This window comes from Passer montanus, unplaced genomic scaffold, assembly GCF_014805655.1.
Source record: "Passer montanus isolate IOZ18808 unplaced genomic scaffold, ASM1480565v1 scaffold10, whole genome shotgun sequence".
Classification (NCBI taxonomy): Eukaryota; Metazoa; Chordata; class Aves; order Passeriformes; family Passeridae; genus Passer; species Passer montanus.
Window position 1 is genome coordinate 24,266,838 of NW_024356505.1, and position 23,040 is coordinate 24,289,877.

The 23,040-nt window shown below is 38.2% G+C and overlaps 1 protein-coding gene across 4 annotated transcripts; it reads right to left on the bottom strand.

Annotated features, from left to right (window-relative positions):
- Positions 1 to 1,897: 1,897 nt before the first annotated feature.
- On the bottom strand, positions 1,898 to 20,587 carry HACD1 (3-hydroxyacyl-CoA dehydratase 1). Of its 4 annotated transcripts, none has more exons than XM_039707839.1 (7): positions 20,219 to 20,519; positions 16,052 to 16,169; positions 14,823 to 14,841; positions 14,653 to 14,735; positions 11,566 to 11,687; positions 8,916 to 9,094; positions 1,898 to 7,443 (listed from the first exon to the last, which is right to left on the bottom strand). In XM_039707839.1, exons 1-7 carry the CDS (start codon positions 20,347 to 20,349, stop codon positions 7,361 to 7,363), a joined length of 735 nt encoding a protein of 244 aa, XP_039563773.1. In that variant the 5' UTR covers positions 20,350 to 20,519; the 3' UTR covers positions 1,898 to 7,360. The 4 variants fall into 4 exon arrangements, with proteins under 4 accessions (XP_039563773.1, XP_039563763.1, XP_039563777.1 ...); XM_039707829.1 differs by having other exon boundaries at positions 14,653 to 14,741; positions 20,219 to 20,516; XM_039707843.1 differs by lacking the exon at positions 16,052 to 16,169 and having other exon boundaries at positions 20,219 to 20,587.
- Between the last annotated feature and the right edge of the window lie 2,453 nt (positions 20,588 to 23,040).

Genomic DNA, 23,040 nt, shown 5'->3' on the forward strand with positions numbered 1-23,040 from the left:
TTTCTCAAGCGTATGAAAATGTTCAAGAATATTTAAATCTCATGAAGTCTAAAGTACATTTTCTATTTAAGAACATTTAGCAGAATTGTTTTCAGATTTGTTTTTTTCCAGAGACAGAACTCTTTCATTAAGAGTTGGCTGGATATAATGTAGAGATTGTAAAGTTAAATTAATTGAGCCCTGGTCAGAGATGATCACTGTAAAAAAACTCCTTCTGGCAAAAATTCAATTTTTTTATTCTCAGTAATATCACCTCACTTTGAATGAAAACAGAATTAATGTTTTCAGTTGGCAGCGAGTGTTGGCTGCAAGATCCCCGATACTGTCTCTGTTTTGTCACTGAATGAGCCTCAATCTTAATGGTCTTCCCAGACTTAAATTAGAGAATTAAATGTAATTCACTTGTAATGTAATGTCTTTGGTAACAAAATTTGTTTCCTTTCCTCATGAGTTGAAGGTCTATTGTTATTGAACTTCATACATGATAAATTAAAAGGCATGCAAATGTTACCACACACCCAGGATTTGGGATTCTCTTCCAAGCACAGGCGGGTGCTTGGTGTGTGGAGCAGGACACCCATTTGAGTCTTTTCTTGCTTGTCTTTTGCAATTTGTTCTATCAAACTGGGACAGCCACTTAAGGGCAGGCCAAGTGCCATCTTATAAAAGTGGCATGAGCAGAAACCACCAAGAGATTATATATGAAAATCAAAGTTGCTCAGTGACGGCGGCATTTCAAGCTAGGAATGTCCAAGCAGCTGTGAGGGATGATCTACTCTGCCTATTTTTAATGGGATGTCTCTGAGCCTAGATTAATTTCAGAAATTAAAGACACTTATTTAGATATGTGAAGGGAGTTTCTACAACTCTGCTGAATTCAAATCAGTGTAATGCAATAGTGGTGTACTACGGGAGATTTCCAGGTGCTCTGGAGCATTCTGCAGGGAGCAGTGCTGGGCACCCTGCAAAGCTGGGAGGAAGTGTGCCACCATGCAACAGCAAATGCACAAGCACAGGCTCTCTCCCAGACAGTACCAACAGGAAGGCTACAGCTGACTCTTTCCCTGGTAAATTCAGAATTACACAGAACAGAATACACAAATGTCTTTGTCCCATCATACTCCTGTTGAGATCAGTGGATATTCTTCCACTAGCTTCTATAGAAATCTGAACGGCTTAACCTTGGTAGAGGGCCAGGACACGTAAATCCTGTCCTGTAAATTCAGATCAGGAGACCATTTCTGTGACTTCTAGATTAGGAGATCTACATCTCCATTATAATACATCTGTCTAACAGGATTTAAGCTTTATATGCAGTTAAGCTCCTTGGGGTTACAACCACTTGATTCCTAATTCAAAAGAAGTAGGTGTGAATGCTCACAAACTGCTTTCTCATACTGTCATGGCAACGAAATCCTCAAAGCTGCAGTGTCATTGTTAGTCACATGGCAAAGGACAGACAGAGGATGTTCTCTGCCTCCACCCCTCACAAAGATTAATACCACAAAAAAAGTCCTGTTCCAAAACACTGAAACATCTACTACTGGAACATCTATTTCAGGATCACTGTAATGCATTTCTTTTCATACATATTGGCATTCTCTTGAATGCCCTGTGTTTTCTGCTCTTCTTTGATAAACCAATATTATTACCACTCAAACCTACCTGGTTTTTATGGAATATATGTTAAGAAATATGAAAAGACTGTCTGGGTAAGAGTAAATAGTGGATCTCAAGATTAATTTGTTACAGGAGACCTCAAGATTAATTTGTGAATTAATTCTAAATAAAAAAGTATAGTATTTGTGAACAGTACCAGTCTGGTGTAATAAGCTGAATGCTTATATGAAATGACTTCTACATGCTGAAAAAGAAATTTAAAAAATCAACTAGAGCAAAGTTGAAAATACCTCTTTTAATTGATTATTAATTTCTACAGTGCTACAATATTAACAGTCACTAAAACAAATATCTGAATCTATAGATCAAAAAATATTATACTTTTTGCAAATAAGTTATTAGAAGTATCATATTGAGTTGCTTTCCTGTCTGTGTAAACTTCTAATGATAACGCATTTTAGAAGAAATAACAATAATAAGCAGTTGCAGTGCATTTACATTATTAAGAAACTTGAAGTACAATTCTATACATATACATTCTATACACTTAGATAAATATTTTTTGCACTTACACTTTTACAAAACCATAAACTGAAAGGACATTCAAATACATTCGAGACCAAAAAGCGAGGCAGGAGAATATGAATAAAAGGACAACACGTTTCAGGTGGTACAACATGACACAGAAAGTGCTGTACATCACCAGCCGCAGGTGTGAAACAGACAGCAACCTCCTCGGCAGGGCTGGAGTCACCCAGCATTCAGCTCCCCACAGTTCTCTCGGGACAGCTCTCAGTTCACTGGTCAGATTTGCTTTTGTGACCTAAGAGTCACATCTGGGAAGCCATAGGGATGAATCAGCTGGGGACACCTGCAGAGCTGGCAGTGCTGATGGCGCTCGAGACCCCAGGATGGCACCGGTGGCACAGCGGGGCCCGACACCGACCCGAGAGTGCCACCCACTGTGGAGCTGTGCCCTCCTGGAAGCAAGCTCAGGGAGCTGCCCTTGGCAAACTGGAACCTGCCACTTCAGCAGCCTGGCACAGCATCACAGGCAGTAACGGCACTGAAACTCACTTGAGCAAGAGAACACAGAGCTCTGCAGAAGAATGGGGAGTTTGTTCTTTAAACAGCCATTGTAGCAAACACAGAATGAAACATTTTAATGGGCTACAGTTAATCATCTATAAAAACGGCAAGTTCAGCATGAATTTAAATTGTAAACTGTAATAAATAATACAGTAAGTCTCAGCACATTTTAAGATATACATTATGAAATAAACTTTGATTTTCAGAAAAGCTTTCACCTTTTTTGTTAAAAAAACCCCACTTAAAAAATCATGTATGAAATGCAGCCAGTTTGCCTGCCTGAAAATTTTGATTGATGAGGCCCTATTGCCTAGTACAGAACATTTATTTCTATTAACTTTCCTTTCTTTTTTTTTGTTTCTAAGGAAGATTAAGCAAGAGCTCGATTCAAAAACTGTTACCGTTATTTAAACTAATTTGAAATTATAAATTATCGTAATGATTGTGAATTGGTTTCATTCTGGTTTATTTAGTGACCATACACATATCCTAATATCCACTGAAGTAAGCTACTGTGAAGACCGAGAGTACCACAATCAGAGCAGTAGCTAGAACTAGATTTAAAATGTACATTTCCATCTGGTCACAGAAAAGGTCTCTGTGCATCTCTCTGTTAACCAGACTTGCAATCTATCCATGAACATGAATCTGGCTAAATGCTATGTACAGTGGGAATGAGAAACAGCACCCTGCACCATTTCTGCAAGGCAGTTTATGTTGAACTGCGCTGCTGAGATTGGCGTGCCATGCCCACCCTGCCAGACCTGTACATCTCAAGACACGTAGCCTAATAGACAGCAAACCACAGCTGAGTGGAGTGGGAAAGCCCTCTCTGTAACACACCCTTTGTGCACAGAGATCCTCCCACCTGATCCCCTGAGCTCCCTCAGCAGACAGTAATGACAGCACACTGAGCTTCCTCTCATATCACATCCTGCAGGGTGGGAGAAATCACATCTATCAACTACTGCTCACCACGGCCTCACTGACCCTTGCCAGATAATGCAGAAGATGCAATACCTCAGCACCATATTCCTTACTGCTGCCCATGCCCTGGAGCCAGGATCTGACCTCCAAACATTCTGGGCTTAGCTGAGAAACAACCCAATCTGTCCCAAAACAGCCTTTCACAGTATGTGAGTGCTGGGGAGAACCTCAAGAAATCGAGTTGCTTTCAGGTAGAGTTTATACAAAAGATGGTTTCTGTTAATACCAATAGTAGGAAAAGTCTCCTGATTAAAAGGAATCTCCCTATTTCTATATACTGCTATTCAAAAAGTTTCATAAAGCCATGCTCTATATGAATTCATTTCAGAAAGCCTATATAGAACAAGTAAGAAAATACCTTTATAAGGACAATTTGTTAAAGACTACATGAAAACATTAGAGATGCTGATGTTTGAATACATTCCTAATCTTACGTAAGCAGGAGGATTTAAATGCTTTAGAAAACTAGGAATATTGCAGAGAGGAAGACAAAAAGACAGATGTAAAAAAGAAGTTGGAAAGAGAGCACCATATGAAAATCATACTTAAGTTTTAATGTCCATTTGACAGGATAATTAAATGTTTCAAGATGGTATATTGAAATTTAAATATAGCTACCTAGGATAAAATCCTAGCTCATCTGAAGTCAATAGCAAGAAGATTTTACCTGAAATTCTCACTATGTATCAGAAGATATGTTAACAGAATAGCAACCAGCAACCAGACAAGAGGAAAAGGCCTCAAGCTGTGTCATGGGAGGTTCAGGCTGGACATCAAAAAGAATTTATCCATGGAAAGGCTGCTCAGGCATTGGAACTGGCTCCCCAGGGAGTGGTGGAGTCACCACCCCTGGAAGCATCCAAGAAGCAGCTGGACATGGCACTTAGTGCTATAGTCCAGTTGATGTGGTGGCATTCAGTCAAATTTGCCTTGGTGACCTTGGAGGTCTTTTCCAACCTTACTGATCCTGTGAAAAGGAGGCTTCAGTGAAATGTTTCAGTCAAAAAACAGGAGGAAGAAAAGAAGATGTTGCTTACTTTTTTTAGGTAAATGTCATGTAAATGAATCTACATGGCAATCTCTCTGGTCAATGAAACATTGAATGTGATACTGTAATTTTGGGCTTTACTTTTATTAATTCATTATTTAGCAAGACTGTTTTGTAGCTGTAAAATTCAGTTTTAAATTGTATCATTACCTTGTACATTGTTGCTTTATGAAACTGCAACCCAAGATTGTAGCAAATAGTGTTGGGGTTTTTTTTTCCATTTCGTATGTACAAAAGGATATAAAAATAGGTCCTTGATTAACATATGATAATATCCTTAGGCCACAATGAAAACAAATATGACACAGTTTTATAGTGCAAGTATTCCCTTTAGTAAGAATACTATCTACAGGATACACTCATCTGATCAAGGATTTCAAAATCATATCCTTAGGTATCCAATGCATTTTCAATGAATTGATAGCTATGGTCTTCAGTGAGCTGTCCAGACAGTAAAAAGAGACACAGAACTTAATCTAATCTTAGTTTTTCGTATTTCATCACACTATTCTGTTTGCTAGTGGAGATATATTTCCCAAAACTGCCCATATGTTCCTCATAGTTTATAAAACAGTACTGAAAGAATACTGGACACATACAACTGCTAGTCGGAACACATGTAACACAACTATTTTGTGATGCACTGTTGTAAATATAATTTATATTTTAATTTTTTAATAATTTTATCTGCATATAAAACAGAAGTAGTAAGTTAAATTAGAGCACCTTTGTGAAATTTAAGGAATATAAAGATTATATCTTTTAAAATTTAAAGAAATACAACTGTTCTGTCTCAAGTTCATTATGCACCTGTCACAAAAAAGGAAACTCATTTACATGTAATGAAGACATACATAAATATCAGAAATCCAGGGCACAATTTAAAAGTTAGGGATATAGCAAATCCTTGCTTTTTTATTAAATTACTTGATACACCTTATTCTGGCATATCTACCAATTTCAAAAAGTGGTATTACCATAGTATCATTGAAGCTAAAAATGGAAACTGCCTATTCAAATATGTAGTTCAATCTCTTGCCAGCTTTAACTGAAACCCTTCCAAGACATGCATGCATTTATAAGCATTACTGTGTCATTCCATAATTGATCTAACCAGTAGGACCTTTCTTCTGATATTCATTGGCTCTTTACCTTGCTCCAAATTCATCATAGCTACACCTCCATACTTAGAAAAGCTCTTCCATGTATTTATCATGGAACAAATTACACATATTAGCAACTCAGTCTTTCCGACTTTTTTCTCACTTCAACTAGTTGTTATTGTTCTCTGAGCTTTCAGAAGATTCTCCAATTCTTCACCCCTGAGGTAGCCAAAATATAAGACTGTACTCCCAAAATTACCTCAGCAATCACAAGTGTTCTGATTTACAGCTGCCTGATGCAGCTCTTCCACATATGTATGCACTTCTTTTGACATCAGTGAAGCCAGAAACAAGACAGGTTTGCTGCCTACATTTTCGGGGCTTTGTACCCCATTACTACATTTCAATCTCTCTCTCACTAAGCATCCAAGTTTCCTCAAATGCATCACCTTTTCTCTGAATCTGCTAGGCTGTTAGATCAAAATCTTCGAATTTGTTGGACATCTCCCACTCAAGTATCATATAGTATAATATCATCTGTAACTTCTTTCAATATACTGTAGATCCTTCCTGCAGATTATTGAAGACATGAAATAGAATTAGGTCAATACAGTATAAAATTAATTAATTTTAAAAAATTAAAATTGCCCAATGGGATGAATCAAAGCACAATTTATATTTTAAGATGATATTTTAAATATATTTTATCCCACTGAGCTATTGAAAAGAAGTCAAATATCTCACCATAGCTACAGATTTTCAATGCAATACTGATTTTTCTCCACACATAACTTAAATGTGTAATAGGAAACATGCTGACAATCAACTTTGCACTGCAAAGGAGTCCCATTCCAGCCACTGATTGGAGAAAGGTAGGCATATCTTGTCTTCTCCTCAGCACAAACTTTTAACCAGTTAATATTATACCTATTACCCTAAGTATCTTTAAAATTACAAATGAAAATACAGGGAGGTCTAAATTTGCACTGACAATCAAGAATTCAACTCTGTTCAAAAGTCGTTCTGTAATTCTGCATGTATTCAAAAAATGTTAAACAACGTGCTACAGTACATATAATTGGAAAGGTATTACTTAACATTCCATTCAATTCACCTAGTCTATGAAAAACATTACCTAATTTACACACTGATTTCCAGAAGACTCACTTTCAGTACAACTTATCAACTCTTCAGTTTTTGGTAATGACTACAGGTCTTAACAGAATTTTCAGAACAGAATGCACAGTAGCCAACTATTCTAATTCTTAAAGCTACTCGTCAACCTATTGAAAATAAGAAAATATTTCTTTGAAGAAATGAACAATTAAAAACCAAAGTGAATCTGAGAATGAAAACGTAGGTCTCAAAATATATGAATTGCAAAAATAATACAGTCCACAGGCACAGGCACAGTTGTTTATTCTTGTTCCATGTTTAAAATCAGAGGAAGTTTTGGGTCTTTACCCTCTCTTCTTTTCTTTCCACTGAAAGCACCATGGTTACACAGCTTGATTCAATCGTCCTTTTCCACAATCACTTCTCCATGAAGCACCCTTCTTCTCTGCCTCAGCATGTGGAAGTAGAGTTGTGGAAATACTTGATCAAAGCATAAAAGAAAGCAAATTAGATGGAAAAATTCAACAGATCCCATAATGGAAAACCACTATTTTACAGAATGATGAACTGAGTAAAAATTATGGTACACAGTGGTTGAGTTGATTAAGGTGAATAAGAACTAGTCATGAACATTGCAGTGATTTAAAAAACAAAAATTACTCAAAGCTCATTTATCCCTGAAAAAATACCCTGTGTTCAAGGAACTTCACTCTGACAGTTTCCTTGTAGAAACAGGAGTTAACCACATTCTGGTAGTGCTTGAAGACTTCAAATCTCTCCTAAGCATTTTTGAAGACTTGGAGAAGAATACAAATCTACCCTATTTGTTCAAGTCTGAAGTAAGGAGATCACTCTTTGCTGTCCCTCTGTCATCTATTATATTACTGTCCTACTGACAGAGTTGATCCTTATATTTAATGGCTAGAAAACTGGATTAATTCCTGAAGTGTTGTTACATAAACAGATGTAAAACTGTTAGTAAGTTATCGCACCTTAGAGTGCTTTTTGTTGACATAAATCTCTCTTGTTGGCCTTCATGACTTTTTGAGGCAAAAAATTTAAGTGTGTGTTCATATTGTAAAAGTTCATATTGAATGTTGCCTTCCCAAATGAATACCTTTCATGAATGCAGATCACAGACCCTTTAACTTCAATTTTCCTGCTTTTCAATTTCTCTCTCTAATCTGCTGCCTCAATGTACAGATTATTTTAAGATATTATATATTCTGTTATTAATATTATCTAAAATATTACATTTGCCTAGTTTGGCCTAGCCCTATTCATGGTGGAATATCCAGTATATCAGGTTGCTTTCTCCTTGTCTTCACTGCTTAGGTAGCAGTGGAAATAACACTGGGAGTGAAAGATACTCTCTCTAATGTTACCTCCATGGCCTCTGGCATGCATAAGTACAAGGACAAACTGATTAAACCAGGGTTTGCAGATGTTCAGAGAGGTTTGGGGGGGGGATTGATTTCTGTGAGAATGAAATCTTAGAGAATACTGCTTCAAGTTTTTCCTGAGCACGCTTGAATGATGGTTTTTCCAAGGTAAATGGTTATTAGTAGTAAAAAGCCACAGCAAATCTCTGGCACAACTTACAGGACCATTTTAAAGTCATTACTTCAAAGAGGGAGAGGCACTAGAAAGTCGCAGTGACACAGATACAGACATTTCTGTGTGTAAGCAAAAACTTTTCTTACTTCATCCAAGTCCAAGAAATAAGTTTAGCATTTTCATTGAAATTTTTAAGACAGATTATGTTTCTAAGCAGATAACAGGACAGAAAATTTCAGCCTAACCAATTAAAGCAGAGTAAAGCTTGGCACAACAGAAAGTAGGCTCTTACAGTAGAAAGTGTTCAGCAAATTTTAGTACTGGCAGTGTTTATAGCATCGCTGAAGATTTATTTTTATGATGTTAAAATGTTTCTACAGTTAAACAGTACTTACATGGCACATAGGAGAACATGACAATAATAAGGAAGTAATAGTAGTCAAAGGAGACGTTGTATTTGTTGGGAAGTCTCAGTGAAAACATTCCTGTTTTCTTCACGTAGGGTAAAGCAGCATATATGGTTAGCAGTTCACCTGCAACTCCAGCAGGATACAAAATGATAAAAAAGTTGTATCTGCATTGAAAAATAATTAAAAAAAAACCTTGTGAGAAACACTCCACAAACTTAACATTTTGTCTTGTTGTTATTAGTGGCACAGAATGTATTAAAGCAGTTCAGGCACCAGAATCAGGGACCACAGCCTGACTTGACACAAAATATCAGTTTCAGTTACTTTTGGTAGAGATGCTTAGATTGACAAGAGAATGCATTCCTCAGTGCTTTGTTTAAAAAACAGTGAAGTATCAGAATGTTTTTATCTCTTTCTAATAGAACAACCCTCAAATTGTTAGTCTCCAATAATAATTTTTTTAAAATGTACTATTCTTACTCCTGTTGTCACTGACAGGATTCAGACCAGGACTGAATCTCAGATGATCCTACATATTTTCACCACAGGGCACACCCACTGGGTCAACTGTATGTACTACAAAATATTTGAAGATAATGACAATGTTGAAAAGCATAAGGAGCCTATTTTACTCACTACAACATAGGAATACTATATTTACCACTAATGGAAAATGGAATAAAAAGAGAAAATTACAATGCCAGAAACTCATCAGATCCGTTTTAAAGTGAGATGACGTTCAAATAAAAGGCAAAGCATCCAGTTGAAAGAAAATGTGGTTTGAATGCCAAAGGCCCTGTAGGCAGTGACAAAATGAAAATTGTAAGCAATAGGCTATGTGCTGTCCTTTCACACAGTGCACCATGGATATGCAGGCTCTCCTAGAGAACAATTCTCCAGTTCATACAGGGAACAGCAATGAGAGCTGTCACACAGAGAAAGGTAGGTACAATGTGCACTCCCTGACCAAAAGAAATGAGATCCAAAACAGCAGCACCTAAGCATGAAATCTTCCTAGAAGCAAAAGGGCTTAAAAGACTCACAGATGAGAGGAAGCACAGAATAGTTCAGGTTGGAAAGGACCACAATAACTCATCTGGTCCAGCCTCCCCACTCAAGCAGGGTTATCCTAAGGCACATGGAACAGCATTGTGTCCAGATGGGTTTTGAACATCTCCAGAGTGGGAGACACTGGATTGTCTCTCTGGACAATCTGTTCCAGTGCTTGGTCACCTGCACACTAAAGAAGTTCTTCCTCAAGTTCAGGTGGCACTTCCTGTGCATCAGTTTCTGCCCTTTGCCTCTTGTCCTATTGCTTGGCAGCACCGAGAAGAATGTAGATTAGATAAGAAGAACTAATGCCTTACATATTGTTTGTCTCTATGCAGTTAGAAGCTAAAGATCAGAAATTCCATCTCTCTTGGTGCTAAATTAATGCCCAGTTGTGCTGTTTGTTTATCCATAAATCTTGAAGGGATATTTTAGACTCTATGAAAAAAATTATATATTTTAAAATGTTTTGTTTATATTAATATTTCACATTTTATAGTAATATGTCTTTTCAGTGAGATTGTTGGTTTTCCCTATTGTCTATATTAAGGAAACAAAATTCTGTTATTCAAGGCACACTGACCTGATGGCAAAAATTATTATCTCTCAATGTAATTTGTTCTGAGTGTATTTCTCTTTCTGAAGTCTGTATAAAAAACTACTGATGATAGTCAATCTGACTATCTCTAAGTTTGTCATTTTGTGCTTAGACAAGTCTCTCACTTAGACACTAGCAAAAAGGAAATGTTTTATAAGGATGGACACAAATATCAGACATATTAAAGAAGTGCATTAGAACCATCAAACCTGCATCATCTATTAAACAAAAATAAAGGAAAATAACAAACAAACTCTATTAAATAGAGTCGCCTGTGCTGAATGTAAGTTAGATATTATTCTTCTAACATAATAAGTCTGCCTTACATGTATTTTTCAAATAATGACTACATAGAATACTATTCCAGTTAAGTCTCCAGATAAACAAATGCAGTCTCTGTAGTGTATGTGATTTAGTGTCCAACCTTAAGAATGCTTCAAAATCAAAATAGTTTTGATTTGGAACTCAGTTTTTGGTGGCCTAAACTAAGTCAGTATTTAACTTCACTACATGGATACAATCTTACAAAAGCTCTGATAAAGCAGAACTTCTTGTAAAGTAATAATACAGATTGAATGACAACAACTCCCACATTTTCAAAAAACTAACATCCACAAAGCACAGGTGCTTAATTTTGGGCACTGTATTCAGAGTATCGTAAAGAGTCATACTGCAAGTTAAAAGATGAGATAAAATAAAAAAGATGGAGAAAAAAATTAGAGTAAGTGAATAAAAAAAAAAGTGAAAGCAGAGTTCAAACTGTGAGACACAGAAAGCAAAGAAAAAAACACACTCCAAAAACCTCAGCTAAAATATTTTTAACATATTAAACCAAGCAACAAATATCCCAAGTGCAGAAAGCAACTGACTTGCACTTTGCTGACACATAACCAAAGCTCAAACATCTGCTCTCCTGTGTGTTAGTTCAGCAAGCGTGAAACCAACATGCACAGAATCATGAGAAACTCAAGTGCAAGACATCTCCACCTGGCCCATTTAATGAAGTATGGCAAATGGTTGAGCAGGTTGAATGTGTAGAAGGAATATCGAGTAATCTCTGTCACAGTCCATACGACCAGAAAAAGAATAACGCTCTCCTCATTCTGGATCTGCAGAAGTATAAAGAACCAACATTTTCTTCATCCTTAGGCTTCTTTTCTGTGCAAACTGCAACAGACTTCTCTTTAAGATAGACAGAACAGAACTAATACCTTGTAAAGGAAGAAAATTTTGGCACAAAAGTGATATGCTGAAACCATTACTGTGTACAGTTCATTATCATATGTGTTTACTAACATAGACATTTGTCAACTGAGCAATCTTCACCCATTATGCAAATATCAAAATATAAAACCCTATAATTATGTTTATTCTTCCTCTTTATTCTCTTCCTACATTCCACAAAACTACCTAACTATCCCTCTTCTATTTGTGGTTTATCTACTTGTTTATGTTTTTCCTCAAAACAACAAGAACAACAAAATGCTACAGAAGGTATGTTCTTCTGATAATCACTTTTTAATCATTCTGCATTTCACTACTCCATTTCCTAGATTTTCTCTAACTTTTTATCTTGCTTCTTCTTCAATATATAATGCAAATCTCCATGAAACTTTAGACAAAAGGAATTGCTTTATATAACCTACTAAGTGGAACTTGGTCACAGCCGATCCAGTTTGGCAGACTTCAGGGAGCTCTGAGATAGTCAAGGAGCTGGAGCACAGATGGCTCACTAAATGAAGAGTAGCTGGTAGATCAGGAGCTTTGGGTAAACTCACTCAACAATCCGATGTAAGATTTAAGTTCTGAGTCATTAAACTGCCTCATCAGTAAGTAGCACATCTCTGCTGTTTCAAAACACCAGTTATATTTCACTCTGAGTGAACAAATAAATAAAAGTCCCCAAATACAAAGAAGGCACCCGGGGATCTATTACAAACACTACCTTCTGTGAGGAAGAATTACACACAAGTAATTTTCTTTCCTTTAAGAGGGGAGGAATTTTGTAACACACTTTTATGCCTGAAGGCTGAAAAGCTCCAGGGATGTCTGTGAAATAGAATAAAGCAACACAAGTTTTGTTAAAATTACAAAAAAAGGCAATGATTTTTCAAAATAAAATGCAATATGGTGACAAAGCTTAATTTATCTCCAAGATGCTGAAAATCCAGAACTCTGACAAAAGTCAAAAACAATTATAAATGCTCATAAAATCACACCCTCAATATGTCAGTCAAAGGTGGTGCAATTTTAGCAGAAGGATCTCACCAAAATCATAAAGAAAATGGAGACTACACAAGTTTTGTTAAAATTATAAAAAAGGAAATTATTTTTCAAAATAAAATGCAACATGGTGACAAAGCTTAATATATCTCCAAGATGCTGAAAATCCAGAAGTCTGACAAAAGTAAAAAATAATTATAAGTGCTCATAAAATCACACCCTCAATATGCCAGTCAAAGATGGTGCAATTTTAGCAGAAGGATCTCACCAACATCATAAAGAAAATGGAGACATAAAAATAGCACCAAAATCACAAACAAATAGCAGCAACTGAAGTGCAAAGACACCCAAACAGATATGCAAAGGTAAAGACAGAATTAGGCTGTTCTTTGCCTCATGCTATTAGAGACAAACATTGATAACTCAAACTTGGATTCATGTCACAGTGCTAAATCCAAGCAGAAGAGCTTTAAATAAGTATGCAGAGAATTCCTATCTGCTGCCTTGCAAATCTGCAGTCAAGTGGGGAGGTCTGGCTCCGGCTATTATCACTGACGTGCCCCTCACCACCTAAAGTGACCCTGAACATTGATGCCTGCTAAGCAATACCAGCGTGAAATACAATCAGACATACATTCAAATGTATTTCTTCTTGGACACAACTTGGCCTACAGTAGTGAAGATAGAGGAAATAAAAGAAATTGCTTGATATGCTTAAGATTTAGTCCACTGCAAATAATAAAAAAGGCAAAATGCAGTGCTACAATCCAGCTCACGTGTAGATATTCAATATAAAGAATCTTGTTAATCTTTGAGACATTTTGCTTTACAGAAAAATATAAAAAGTTAGCTTGAAAGAAAAAAAAACACCAAAACCAAACTAAACCAAAACAAAAAAAAAAAAAAACAAAACAAACTGAAAAAACAAACAACACAAGAAAAAAGAACAAAAAAATTAACCCTATGAAAAGTCCATTGAATTTATTCCATGTCAAATGAAAAGATGCAGAAAACAGAAAAGTGTAGAAAACAAGTGTTCTTGTGAAAAGAAATGAAGATTTGATAACTGAGGCAGGTACTAGGATAATTCATCTGCAGAAAGGCCTCTGCCATCTGCTGGTGAGACAGTTTAATGGCTCAGCTTTTCAAGTTCTGAAGAAATTCAGGAGCACAAAATCTATCACTTAATTTTTTTACATGCCTTTCATAGAAAGCACACCTCACAAACTGAACCTAATGTCATACTACTATTGTGAACTGCTTGCTTCATTCCACTAATGGATCACTAGCCTTCCAACAGCCACCCAAAGCCAGGCAAATAAGCCATTTTCATTTACACAGGTCCTTGAGTGCCATTGTGACACACTGGATGTCATCAAATGTTAAGATTACCGTAACATTAAAATTTTAAGAAGGTTTCTAAAAGAATAGCAAAATCTCAACCATGTTTATCCATGTGAATTCAAGACATAAATTTAAAGACATAAAATTACCTTTTATTTAGATTAATTCAGCAAGTGCTAATTAAAATGTTTGAAAGGGAACTGTTAACACTAGGGTAGTTTTGCTTGTAAATAATAGTAGTAATTGATTTCATTTAGGCAGACCACAGAAGGCATGATGCTGAAAACACTGCTGATTCACAGCTTAGACCCAGACTTCATCTCCTGGCAAGAATCACAGAAATTCTATTTTGCAACCCTAACTTCCAAAATTGCACTCAAATATGTAAGCATTCTCTACAGGAACAGAATTAATTTTTAGCTTGGTCTTCCTTGTGAAACTGGAAGAGAACTGTAGTAATAGCTTCTCCTTAAAAGCAATCAAAACATAACTTGCTCGGACACATACCTGTTTTATACTGTGTGCAATGAACCACACCATGAAGATTCTTGAACTCACTTGGACCCCAGTCACAAGCACAGATGTGCGAACTATTCCTTAAAAAGAGAAACATGTTATCTCTGCTCCACAATTCATGTTTTCATTAGTTACAGGAGAAACTAAAACAAAGAACTCACCAACTGCACAGTGGATTACCTGTAAATAAAAATAAGTCAGAGGTTACTGATGTGCAGCATGTTACCAGCTACCCTATAAACATGGCCTTTTGATACTAATATAAACCTAGGCTCAATTCTGGCTTTTGTCTCCCACTAACAGTCTTAAAAAGAAATAAATACATGGCAGAGCCCTGGGAATCAGTGTGGGGATGGTCTCAATATCTGAGCTATGCAAATACATGAAAGACATTTGTTTTCCAAATTAATTGTAAATATTAGACATTTAGATACTTACAAAGCAATTTATTCAACTAGTAAGCTTCTCTACCTTACTCAAAGAAGAATTTTACAGTGTAGAGGAAGTCACATAAGGAGCGCTAAACACACAGCAATTTTAAAATGTTCTGCATTCATTACAGATTAATAACATTATTATACTTTTGTCAATGACAGCTATGAAGCTTTAGATACAGTGTATTTCCTGGTCAGTAATGTTTAGCAAATGAAGTGCTTTTCATTATTTTGGCAGGTTTGAATAGAATCACTTACAGTGAAAGTTTAACAGCACAAAAGCCTATTGCAGCTGGTGACATGATATTAACAGTTGTTTGAACTAGAGACGTTGTAGGCAGATTGAGAAAAAAAAAATTAAAATGTAGATAGACATTCTTTGCTGTGCCTGGGAAAGAACTGCAAGTGCTCCATAAACCCATCAATAAAGCTTCATTCCACAGATGTACCAGAACTGAGACTACTAGTGCATAGTTTGCAAAAGTATTACTTAAAGAATACTTTGCACATCTTGCACAGACCCCGTTGCAATGGATTATATGGGGTGTGTGAATCCCATCTTGAAATAAGCAAAAGCAGGAACGGCACAGAAGGATAGTAAGTCCAGTATAAAGAATATAAGGTAAACTATAATCTGTGAGATGGTGATATCTACTACACTAGAGGGCTGATCTGCTGGTTGTAATGCCTTCAAGATTTTGCCTTTTGCAGTAAAGATTCTCAAATCAAAGCAGTTCCCAGCCATTGACTTAAAGAAATAGTAGAATTAAGTCTGAAAAACACATGCCGATTTCTTTCAAGTAATCACCTTGTCCCACCCCCAAAACTTCATTAAATAATAAAGTAAAAAGGACTTTTAGTACTAATATAATATTTTTATTTTAAATTCAGGATAATAATGTGTTTTGTCTATGATATGCAGCATCCAGTAAAGCAAACTAATGTTTAAAATTTACCTCAAGCAAAGCAAATGTCTGGAAAAATTTAAGCGTCTTTTGAACGCTTCTGAATAAGCCTCTATGTGTTCCTTTCTGTATATAAAACCGCACCATGGCAATACCTAATACCAGCCACCTATAAAAGAAAGAGAATGGATACATTTCAAATTAGAATTCTAAAAATATCCATCCATCATAAATAATTTAGTATTTTTCTTCACAGGTTAACTTTGATTCTTCACTTGTCAGTGTTCTTAGATCTTTAAAAATATCTTTAGACATAAATAGTATATTTACATTATGTAAACATTACACTCATCTCTTTACTTGGAAAGTAATGGAGAATAACTTGCTGCCTTCCGAGGACTGACTTAATTGAGGGAACCCCCCAAAACCACCCATCCATCAGACTTTTCTCCACCAGTGACTACATATTTTTACTGTTAAATCCTCATGCATCTTGACTATTAAATACTGTTATTCGAAACCACATGATGAGCTTGGCACTGAGGTCACTCTTTGAGTTGCAAGTATGTCAAAGTAAAGGACTGGAATTTATGCACATTTTAATGCTCCTGTTTGTGATTGTCCAAACAAAGGTACCACTACAATTATGTTTTCCAAAGTGTTGAGAAGTGCTTTAAAAGTTAACTTAAAAATCAGACTCCAAAATGATGAAAGAAAGGGTGTTCTCTGCTCCTGACTTCAAGAGGCAGACATATTTAACTAGCACATTTGAGGGGGTTGGATAAATTTTTTTGGTTTTTTTAGGAAACTGAACAATGATGACAACTAATAACCCTCCCAAAGTAAAAGAAAGAAAAAGTAACAGTATGTTTTGATTGCAGTAGAATTTGACATAAAACTTATATTGAGATTTAGAATAGAAATTGAGATAAAAAATAAACATCTAAACTGTGGGTTGATCCCACCACCTGCACAGACTCTCTAAAATAATCCAAGGCATGAGGAATTCCTTCCATGTAATAAGCCCATTTTTATAGAGTAAGGATTTTGAAAACAGTGTACTATATCTTCCTTAATCATGGGATTGATTGGGTAGGAATGGACTTTAGAGATCTAGTTCCAACCCCCTCTGCCATAAGTAGGGACACCTTCCACTGGACAAGGTCACTCAGGGCCCCATCCAACCTGGCTTTGAACACTTCCAGGAATGGAGCATCCAGGGGTTCTTTGGGCAACCTCTGCAAGTGCCTCACTACCCTCTGAGTAAAGAATTTTTTCCCAGTATCTAATCTAAACCTGTCTTCTTTCAGTTCAAACCCATTATATTTTATTCTATCACTATAGGCGCTTGTGAAAAGTCCCTCTCCAGCTCTCCTGTGGGCTCCCTTCAGGAACTGAAATTATGTCACCCTGGAGCCTTCCAATCTCCAGACTGAAAAAACCCAACTCTCTCAGCCTTTCAGACCTACACCTCATTCTTAAAACACCACATTAGCAAGAAGACTGAAAACTTCAGGTTTCAATCCAAAAAACCGAAGAAAGTACAAAAATTCTTTAACATAGACATAGGCATAACAAGAGCTATGGATGGCTATTTTGAGAGGTAAAAATAAAAATCAAAAATGACAAAAATTGTAGTTTAATGTCTTCTGTGAAATTGCTGGGAACAATTACTCAGCCCTTTCATTCTCCACAAAACCATAGCAAGTATACTCTACAGCAACATGAGTTCTGGCTAAGGAAGGGCCCAAGAGACAAAGCAGAAGGGCTTCAGAAATACTCAGAGGCAGATTCAGAGAGATTATAAACACTCAGAGAGATATTTACATAAACATTTGGACCGATATTTAACTTGTCCTCTTGTAGTCCTCCCTGAGCATAAGGTATAGGCTAGCACTGGAAATAAAGTACTTGGAAAGAGTAATCTTTTGTCAGATCCACCCTGGTGTAGGGTCGTGAGAGCCGCCTGGATCCTGACAGCTCCCGCTCACCTCGCATGGCAGGGATTTCAGTGTCAGCCCCTAAGAGCTCCTGCGCACGGCGCCACTGCTATGCAGTCACTTGGTGTGCCCCATTCCAGCACTTCATGACAGCATTTCAGACTCACATAGAGTTAGCCAGGCTTCCCCACACAGCAGGAATGATTCCCCTCTTTGATCCCTTCTACTTTAAGCCCATGAATCTGATCTGTCAGTGCTCCAAAATTTTCCCCTGTGAGTGTTACTTAGATTTTATAATGGATTTTAAATATGAGACCATTTATTTCAGGTTGTCTCCAACCACTGTGGAAACAAAGAATTACTGGAATATCACTGGTAGGCTGTCACAGTGGAGCTGCCCCGTTTTACAGTGAAGTGTTTGACAGGAGGAAGGTGATAGTGAGTTTACATCCAGCTGGCAGCACAAATGTGGCAGCAACAGCTCTGTATGCAACTTAAGACTGAGAAGTCATAATACATTTAACCTAACAAGGCATTTTCTGCATCTCATTGCACAACCAAAGCATGAGCATTGCAGAGAGAAGTAATCTTGGACTACACTCAGAATCAAAGAAGGCAAATGTATTTTTCTCAAAGGATTTTTAATGTAAATATAAAATTCTGTGGATAGATTTATTCAGCTGTCCATGGCTTTGACTTTGGATCTCAAGAAAGTTCTCATACTGATTATTACAAATCACCAGGAAATGGAAAACACTTTCTGTAATAAAGGCAGAATCTCCAGTTGGGACTTTCAGCAAGACTGAGTATTGATCTGTCATTTTAGTCCCTTAAATCTGTTTAGAAACAAAGACAAGCTGCAGGGTTTTGTTTTTTTTTTATTAGAATGGTTGTTAACATGTAGTTATACATTAGTTTGTTAAAACTCCAGAAACATTTTTCTGTATTGCACTACCTGGGCAACTAGACAAATATACTGTTCTAGTTAAATATTTATCCTGTGTATCGTCTCTGTTAAGTATAACTGTATTTAAAATATTTATTTTTCTCTTAAATTGTACCCATAAATGATTGTAAGAATTTATTCCTATCTCCTTTTTTTCCTGTTTCCACATAAAAAAATCAAATTTTGCATGTCTTAATTTCTTTTTATATTAATGGAAAATGGGAGAGAAGGAAGTGGGAGATATTGATGCAGCACCTAAGGTCAAAACTAATATGGTTCGATAATCTTTTAGAGACATACAAAAGTCAGTGGCAAGACTCAGTGTTCATTAGCAAATTCACACATGGAGCACAAGACTGGTAATTCAATGAGGTAACATTAACCTCACGTAAAAGCACTTTTCAAAAAGTGCTGCAGTAATATATGAACAGACTTTAATACATTCTCAAGACTCACGGTTGCTCGTGAGAAGAAAGCCATTACAATCCTATTCCTGGCTTTCCCCAGCAGTGCCAGAGCTCCTGCCTCAACTGCGGCGTGTTAGTTTTACTCTATGGGATTCGAGGGGCAGCGAGACCACCCATTAGTAACCAAAGTAAAACTGTTCTCATGATAAATATCACACTAGAAGTTGTAAATTTTTTCGTTCTTAGCTTTCTTTTAAACACGTGGAAATGAATAGATTGAGGTTTTTTTCCCGCAAGAGTTAGTGAACAGGGAAAATTTTCAAGAAGTGAGAATATGTGCTTCGAGCACTAACCACATAAACCTGACTGCTCTTATGATCTGTTATTCAAAATAAACACCCTCTTTCCTCACAGCAAAGCCTCGCAGCACGGAGCACAAGTTCAAATGAACCTCTTGGGCTGCTCTGCCGCCCCCACCGGCGCTGCTCCCCGCTCCTGCCGGGGCCGGGCTGGCTTTGGACAGCTCAGCGAGCCGGGAGCGGGGCGGGCTCCGCTCGCTCACAGCCCGGGCGCCCCGACCCGAGCCCACACGGGACCCCGGCGCTGAAGCCCCCGGCGGCACCGAGGAGGGGTCGTCTCCCCGGGGCGGCCAGCAGCCCCCTCCGCATCCGGCGAGGCCGCCGGGACGCGGCTCCCCCGCCCGGCATTCCGGTCCCGGCTATACTTAACCTCCGCGGCGGGCGCGGGGTGACGCGCCGGCGGCTGGCAGCGCTGCACCGTATTAGGCAATGCTCGGCAGGCGAGGAGAGCCCCGCTGCCGGCGGCTCCCCCGCGTCCCGGCTCTCCCGCCCAGCCCCGCCGGGCCCCGTCTCGCCCCGGCCGCTCCGCGCCCCGCGGAGGCGCCGCGCCGCCCGCGCCCGCTCACCCCGCCGTCATGGCGACGTTGTAGAAGATGAGCCATGTCGTGGCCAGGACGCCCAACTTCTTCTTCTTCTTGCCGTTCTCCTTCTCCTCCACCGCGCCGTTGCCGCCTCCGTCCTCCTCGCTGGACGCCATGGTTCCCTGAGGGAGCGCGGCGCACACGGCGGGGAGGAGGGGCTCCCTCCGCGGCGGGGCTGGGGCCGCGCTGACAGCCGGACCGGGCGCTGTCTCTCACCCCATCTGTCTTGCCCGAGGGCCGCTGCCGCCGCCAGCGGCTCACATGGCCCGGCGCGCTCCTCCCTCCGCGCCGCGGGTCTCCCCGGGTCAGCCGCAGCCTGCGGGGGCGGGTGAGCTCCACCGGCGGGCAGATCCTGGCGGGATGGTGCCTGGCCTTGCTGCTGACCGTCAGGCAGCAGCAGCGGGCACAGCCCACCTCAGACAAAGTGACAGAAAATAGCGCGGTTCTTGGGAACACAGAAATAGGTGTCTGAGACTGGGAACACCTGGGAGTCTGGCCAGAGACCGACAGGTGGGAATATGCCCAGGCCACCACCTCAGAGGCCAAAGAGCCACCTGCCAGGGTGACCGTGACAGTCTGGTGGGTCTCCATAAACACCACCCTCAATACAGGAGGAAGACTAAGGCTCCCACCTGAGAAGGGGAAATTTCTTCCAAGGGCCTGAAGAGCACCCAGGTGGCAGACTGAAGGATGACATTTGACTATGCAGGTTACCTTGTAAATTCTGCTCTCTGTGCAAGTGCACAGGGAAGCTAAGCCAGCACAGGTGGCATTGCTGGGACTGGCTCTGAAAGGGGGACATCCTTAGCCTGAGCTAGTGTGACATGATGCTTCAAAAGTGTGGGCTGCACCCACTATCCTGACACCTGGCTCAGTCTCTGCTAGCTTGGGGATGCAGGCTCCTCATTTCCACAGCTAAACATGGTGACCATGGCCTCTCAGCCCAGATACCTCAGACACAGGCACATACAGGCAGAAGAATTCCAAAACTGGGTCAGGATATCTTTGAAATGCTACTTGTTCGGTAGAACTTAAAGAGTCCAAGTCTATCTACTTTAGAATGGGGTGAGTGTTTCAATGCTGAAGACACCTGGATGTCTCAGGTCCAGGGCCTTCATGTACAGATAAGCAGATGTGCCAAACAAAACCTAAGTCTCCCCCTCCTCACCAAAGCATACAAGCAGGTGTTCATCTTTCAGCCTCAAAACACACACCCACTGGCAACAGCAAGTGTATAATGTGCAAAATGAGTAGTTGGCAAAAGAGCACATTATATACGCTCTTAGATTACACTAGGTACCAATATTACACATACACAGATGCTTTTTGTGTTCAAGTGATAAATATAATCCAGTTTGAGAATCCTGTAGTTAAAAAATTGAGACAAAGAATTTACACACAGGATTGAATGACCCAACTCAGAAGTTTTTGCCAATACAGGTTAATCTGAGCCTACATGTCATCTCAATGTGACAGCTATAAGTTGGTTTAAACTTTAGTTTTCAAAAATATTTTCAATATTTATTATTTTAATTCTGAATATTCCTACAATCTTACCTACTCATTTTCTCCACCCATATCTTACTTCTCTCCTCAAACTATTCCAACTTTTTTGCTTTGACAATGTAGTGTTGAATGAGGCATCAAAAATTAATCACATATTATGAGTAAGGTGGTTTTTTTCTCATTTGATTTTCTCAATTTATGACTTCATGAACTGATGAAGACTTTCTTAAACTATGATACACAGAGAAAGGCATGACTCAATCCCATTTTTTAATATCAGTTTTTATTTTTTACTACTTTTAGCTGTCCTTTGCTGTGTTTCTTTTGAGATTTTTTCAGAGCAGATTTGAGGCAACAAATCCTATTTTCTTTCTGAAGTAAAAATTTTCCATTTTTAAATTCCTTTTTGGATGTTTTCCATGCATTTGATCAGAATCTTTTGAAATTTGATAGGCAGTTTGTCTAATTCTCATCAGAATTCTGTATTACTTTCCTTACCCTATTTATTTGCTCAGATTTATTGATTTTAGATGCCCACATTATCTGTAATGATGACCGGGTTTGTCTTCAGTTAATTTAGTAAATTCAGAACTCAGTGGTGAGGATAAGCATCTCAATGTGTTTGCTGTAATATCGTGGTTACTATTTATTAAGCTTACAGTTTCTCTTGCTATCACACCACTCATTCACCCAATTGATGAAAACTTTCTGAATATCCCCATAATCTTTTCTTGGATTGAAATAAACTAAATTTTTGTTCCATTTGCAAGATTTGTCATCTCATTTGGCTATGCTTTCCAAACATTTATTAAAGTATTAAGCACAAAAATTATCACAGAACTTTCATAAACACCCCTCTGCTGTAATTTTGCTGTAATAAAGTTGTTCCTTGATTCTATTTCCCATGTTTTAATCCATGGAGATATTTTATTCCTTAATCTGTAACTACTTCATATCCTGGGTAGTTCCTGTGTGACATTTTTTCAGCAGCATTTTCAAAACATATTTGTTGTGTTAATCCTTTTTTGGTTTTTTTACAAATCTGTTTTTATAATTGCATGTTCCAGGAATTGCAATAAATTAGTTGAAATGTAACATCTTTTTCATAAGTTTTTTACTGTTATTCTTTAAATCATTATTTCTGTCAATTACAATGTATATATTTGGGGTTCCTAGTCTGTATTTTCTGAATCTTTATTTAAATTTGATAAAGTGTCAGCTATTTTCAAAGCATTACGTACAGTGTCTTGTTTTAATTAGAAAGAATGTTTTTATGGTAGCAAAATTATTTCATCTAATAT

Bases quoted from the DNA above. Each gene is read 5' to 3' on its own strand.
- HACD1 (XM_039707829.1), bottom strand. From the start codon at position 20,349: ATGGCGTCCAGCGAGGAGGACGGAGGCGGCAACGGCGCGGTGGAGGAG. The intron at 9,095-11,565 runs GTGGAGATGTCT...TTTTCAATGCAG, and splicing joins TACTTCATTAAATGGGCCAG to ATACAACTTTTTTATCATTT. The intron at 7,444-8,915 runs GTAAGTACTGTT...GCTTTGATCAAG, and splicing joins CATGTTCTCCTATGTGCCAT to TATTTCCACAACTCTACTTC.